At 37.5% G+C, this 5,574-nt stretch overlaps 1 protein-coding gene across 1 annotated transcript; it reads left to right on the forward strand.

Moving 5' to 3' along the window:
• On the forward strand, nt 1–3,500 carry LOC105163982 (protein NUCLEAR FUSION DEFECTIVE 4-like). The gene is made up of 2 exons (XM_011082518.2): nt 1–1,147; nt 3,030–3,500. The coding sequence occupies exons 1-2, from the start codon at nt 48–50 to the stop codon at nt 3,460–3,462; spliced, it is 1,533 nt and encodes a 510-aa protein (XP_011080820.1). The 5' UTR covers nt 1–47; the 3' UTR covers nt 3,463–3,500.

A 5,574-nucleotide genomic window follows, 5' to 3' on the forward strand; every position in this document is an offset into this window, starting at 1 on the left:
CCTAAAACTGCAGCCATCAGCTGTAGAAACTACTCTCTTTCTCATCAATGGACCTCCAATGGCTAAGTCTGGTTGCCACAATGTGGCTGCAATCCATCAACGGTACCAATTCAAATTTCCCTGCTTACTCATCCGAGCTCAAGCGAATTCTCTCCATATCACAACTGCTCCTCAACAATCTTGCTTCTGCTTCCGACGCCGGCAAGCTTCTTGGCTGGGTCTCTGGGATTGCCGCAGCCCATTTCCCGCTCTGGCTAGTCCTGTTCATCGGCTCCTTCCTCGGCCTCGTTGGTTACGGTGTCCAGTTCCTCTTCCTCACAAACCAAGTCTCTCTATCCTACTGGCACATTTTTTTCCTGACTGTTTTAGCCGGAAACGGCATTTGCTGGATTAACACCGTCTGCTACATTATCGCCATACGTAACTTCCCCCTTGATCGCCAGATTGCTGTCAGTTTGTCCACCAGCTACGTGGGATTAAGCGCAAAGCTCTATACCAGTATAGTGGATGTTGTGGCTCCGACATCAGCTGCCGAGAGGGCCAAAGTGTTTCTTCTTTTGAATTCCGTGTTACCGCTAATAGTCTGCACTGTGGCTGCACCCTTAGCAAGGGACGTGGATGGGGGAAAATCAAGGAAACTGACAAGAGGGTTCTCTACCATGTTCGTGATCACAATCATCACGGGAGTGTTTGCTGTGATCACCAGTTTGGGGTCGGTGGGCTCGAGGTTTATGCCTCAGTATGTGGTTCTTGTGGGCATGATTGTGGTACTGTTCTTGCCGCTGGTTGTTCCACTGGTGGAAAGAATCAGGGAGAGGGTGCAGCAGAAGTGCTTGATTAGAGTGCATGATGAGGGGTTTGCATCGATGGAGAATGGGGAGAAATCATCAGATATTCAGAGGGATGTTGTTGAAATTGGAGTGGTGGAGGAGATTGGAGCAAAGATGATGGTGAGAAGAGTGGAGTTCTGGCTCTACTTCTTTGTTTATTTGTTCGGCGCTACACTTGGTTTGGTGTACCTCAACAACCTAGGACAAATTGCTGAATCACGAGGCTGTTCTGGGATCTCTTCACTCGTATCCTTGTCTTCTGCTTTCGGTTTCTTCGGCCGTCTCCTGCCATCACTTCTTGATTACTTTTTCCCAAAGTACGTTCTCTCTCTCTCTCTCTATCCGTCTGAGTCTCACGTTATTTTCATTTTATTTTACCCATGTAAAAATACTAATATATATATATATATTTTAGAAAAAGTTGTAATTTTGATTTCCTAATTATAAACGACAATAATTTTGATTCTATAGAAATCCAATTGGGTAAGTAAATACTGTAATTTAAAAAAATTGACATATTAAGTACAAAAATCCACTGGAATTTGCAATTTGGTTGGAATTTTGGGCTTGTGTGTTAGGATTCATGCCAAATTACGGTCAATTTGTAATTTGTGATGTATTTTGTTCTTAATATACCGATGTTTTTAAATTACAAGGCTTACCAACATTAAAAGAAATAATATCAATAGTAACAACACAAATTTTTTGTAAAATAGTGGAAGTCCTTGCTAATTTACGTTACCAACCAACGTAATAAGAAAAATATCTTCTTGGTAATTAGCTCGTAGCTGATTTTACCATCAAAATTTTTCATTGTTGATTTTACTAAGGAAAATATTTGACAGTAAAATTTTGAGAAAAATTTTCAAATATTTTGCCAAATTTAACTATGAAGCTTTCAACATTAAAGTTTCTTTCTAATTATAGAAAAAAATATTTTATTTCTAATGTTAATTTTGAAATCACTAGAACTTAAAATTCTTATCCCTTGCCAAATTAATTTTTAATTAATGACAAATTTACTCTCCTCCTAATTCTTTTAGTTATTGGCATAATTTTCTTGGAGTGAAAATAGAACTGCCCAACATAATTAAAATTGTCACCCCTTTATTCTCCAATTCCTTTGGAATCACTCGTGTTGCTTTTTCTTAAAATTTAGATGATCGGGTTGTCTTTTATTATTTTGAAGCGATTATTACGTATTATATTAATATTGATAAATACATTGATTCGATCAATAAATTAATATAACAATGAACTCACATTAAGTGAGACAAGTACCTATTAGAATGAAATCACATTAAGTAAGATAAACACCCACACATCCTGTAGGACACGAACCATGTATGATTTCAAACTTATTCATAAGACCTCAACTTTAACTATTAGATTAAGACATCGTTAATATTTATTTACTCGAAAGCTACTTTTATTTCGTATTATGATTGTTCGAGTAGCATATATATGAAAATTTCTTGTTAGGACTTGTAGGTTTGATCGAAATAAACCAATCACAGAGCAAGTATATATCACAATTGCTATATGATTGATCAGTTTATCTAAATTGTACATCAATTATATGATAAATATATTACTCTTATCATATGATTAGTTCAAATTCGATCAAACCGGGTCCGTATTAGAATTTCCCTATATATTGAGTCCAATATTCAAAATCTTGTACACTTATTACATCCATGACGTGTGAGAGATTATGGACACAAATTAAGACGAAGAGAATCGTAGGATATAAGTATCCTATACACACACAATTAACACAAAATACAGAAAATCATGATGAGTAGCAATTCTATGATGTATAGGGCATTATACGTACGTTTTTATTGCAAACCTGTCCTTATAATAGGGGTTGGTCGATGAATTTATTGATCCATGTGATTTGTATGTACATTATGCTTCCACCACCTCTCCTACCTCTGCCCAAAGTCAAATTATAACCCCACAACCAATCTTTCTGTATTTATGTGACTTGCTCTCAGACAAGCCAAGATTCATGCATAAACATGCATATTTACATCATCATAATGTCTCTATAGTAATAAAATGCATTTCATACGATACTATATCAAACAACCACCTCACGTTTAAAAATCAAAATGTAATACTAAGAGAGAGAGAGAGAGATGTATTTAATAATAATATTTGATATTTCTAACATGTCTTCCTCAATCGCTTCAGAAACAAACGCGTGTGTTCAAGAGCCGGAGCCATGGGAGCCACCATGGCCCCAATGTGCGGAGCGTTCTTTTTACTACTAAACACGCACGACGTTTCACTCTACGCCAGCACTGCCGTTATAGGCATATGCACCGGTGCAATCACCTCCATCTCTGTGTCGACAACCATTGAACTCTTCGGGACAAAGAACTTCGGTGTGAATCATAATGTCTTGGTCTCTAACATACCTATAGGGTCTTTCTTGTTTGGGGACTTTGCTGCACAGCTCTACAACAGAGGGAGAAATGCCTCCGGAGAAGGGAACTGCATTGGTCAAAAATGCTACCAGACCACTTTCATCATATGGGGTTGTTTGTGTGTAGTAGGGACATTGCTAGCTTTCATCCTTCATGCACGAACAAAGAAACTAATGCATTCACATAACAGACTATAGACTACAATTTATTCAATTAGGGTTTGCTGTTGTTTATCATTTTCTATGACTAGCAATAGAATTATAATATAGTTTAATATTTCTAGCAATAAAAGTGTGACTAATAACGTTGAGATTTTTTCACTTTGAAATTTTAAGTATGTAATGGTAACTATACACTTCACCATTAAGTAAATAGTATTGTTGTTATGGAATAGCTTTAAGTAAATAAAAAGGCTTAATTGCATTTACTACCCTGTATGACTCCGAATATAGAGTGACAAATTATAATTATTTAGTAAGTGCAGCACATCCTATGTATGTGCATAATTTTTAAAAATGAACCAAAATAATATATCTGTATAATTTGTATTATTAATTTTTGTAGTTTCAAAAAGTACCTAAAAATACATATTAAGATAATAAATGAATATAAATATAAATTAAGGATGTGTCTATGTTTTCTCTCTTCCATCCCATTTGATTGAGGTGTGTGAGGACAGGACCTATTGATGAACAATGCCAAGAGAGAAACAAACTTTGACTGGCAGTATTAGTGAATTCAGTGCCATTATCTGACCTTACCAATTTTACCTTGCACTCAAATTGTGTTTGTACCGTTATGAGGAACACATCTAGTATATGACTGACTTGTGTTTTATAACAAAGGAAGAAAGTCCATGTGGCGCGACTAAAATCATCTATAATAGTGAGAAAGTAATTGCAATCATCAAGTGTTGGGGTCTTATAAGGTCCCCAAAGATCAACATGTATCAATTCAAAAGTGTGTTTGGTATGGATATTACAAGATTGGAAAAGTAATCTGCTTTGTTTCGCAAGAGGGCAAATCATACAAGGATCAAATGCATCAATAGATGTTATAGCAGGAATATGTTTCAAGACATTCAAGGAGGGATGTCCCAGCCACCAATGCCACAACACATTATTACGTAAGTCTGAATCAACAGGTAAAGTATCCTGGACAGAGTTCAAGGAAGCTATAGTAGCTGGATGAAATGAAGACTTGTCTAGCATGTAAAGGTTTCTGTAGAGCTTTCCTACAGCTATGATCTTGTTAGTCTTTAGGTCCTGTGAGAGACAATGTGAAGAGTAAAATTTCATTTCAAAAGAAGAGTGCAAGCAAAGCATAGAAATGGAGAGCAAGTTATATTCAAAGTGAGGCACATAGAGGACATCTGTAAGGGTGAGAGTAGGGTGTTGAGCAACAATTCTTTGTGAGTTACAGGTTGTGTTGTTCCATCTGGAAGATACACAAGAGTGGATTGAGGGGAAGGCACAATAGACTGAAAAGCATTTCTGTTTGCACACATGTGATTTGTTGCGCCTGTGTCAACTATCCAAGAGTCTAAGAACAAATTTTGAATGCCAGAAAATTTACAACTCTTACCTGCAAAGTTCACTAGTTGTGCAAAGTTAGCCTGCAAGGGATCTTCAGGCATCTGTGCTTGATGTCTCTCTGCTTTCATCAAGCGTATCAGCTCCTGCAACAACATCTCTTGGTTGCTTTCTTTGTGTGGTTCTTCCATTCGTGTGTTATAAGCCCTTGCCCCTCCTGTCTCTTTCTTCCTTTTCTCAACTAAATCTCTATATCAGTCTGGCGTCCCATGGAGCTTGAAGCAGGTATCTGTGGTGTGTCATGCACGGTTGCAATTGTTGTATTGTTGTACCCTCTTGTCAACGAACATCCTTTGTTACCCAGGTCTGGGCACATATTCTTTTCGAACTCCCTGTTCTCACCTGCATAGCAGCAGTGTCCATGGAATATGTTCCTTCTGTACTGACTTTTCTTTGCTTCTCTACCCTCGGAATCATGGAGTACGCCTTATTTATCGTGGGTATTGGGTCCATTACAAGCAATTGATCACGCAGGTGATCAAAGGTTTCACTTAAGCCCATTAGAAACTATGTTAATCTTGTGAAAGTTGTTTGGTCTGCAGTAGCCTTTGAACGCTCCACAAGTGCACCCACATGTGCACTGAGGAGTGGGTACATCAAGTTCATTCCAAATCATACGCAGCCTTGAGAAATACTCAACCACTAATTTCTGTCCTTGAGTTAAAGATTCAATTTTCCATTGAGGTTGATACAACAAAGGCCCGTTGCATTCTCCAT

The sequence above is a fragment of the Sesamum indicum genome, linkage group LG6 (assembly GCF_000512975.1).
Source record: "Sesamum indicum cultivar Zhongzhi No. 13 linkage group LG6, S_indicum_v1.0, whole genome shotgun sequence".
NCBI classification, from domain to species: Eukaryota; Viridiplantae; Streptophyta; class Magnoliopsida; order Lamiales; family Pedaliaceae; genus Sesamum; species Sesamum indicum.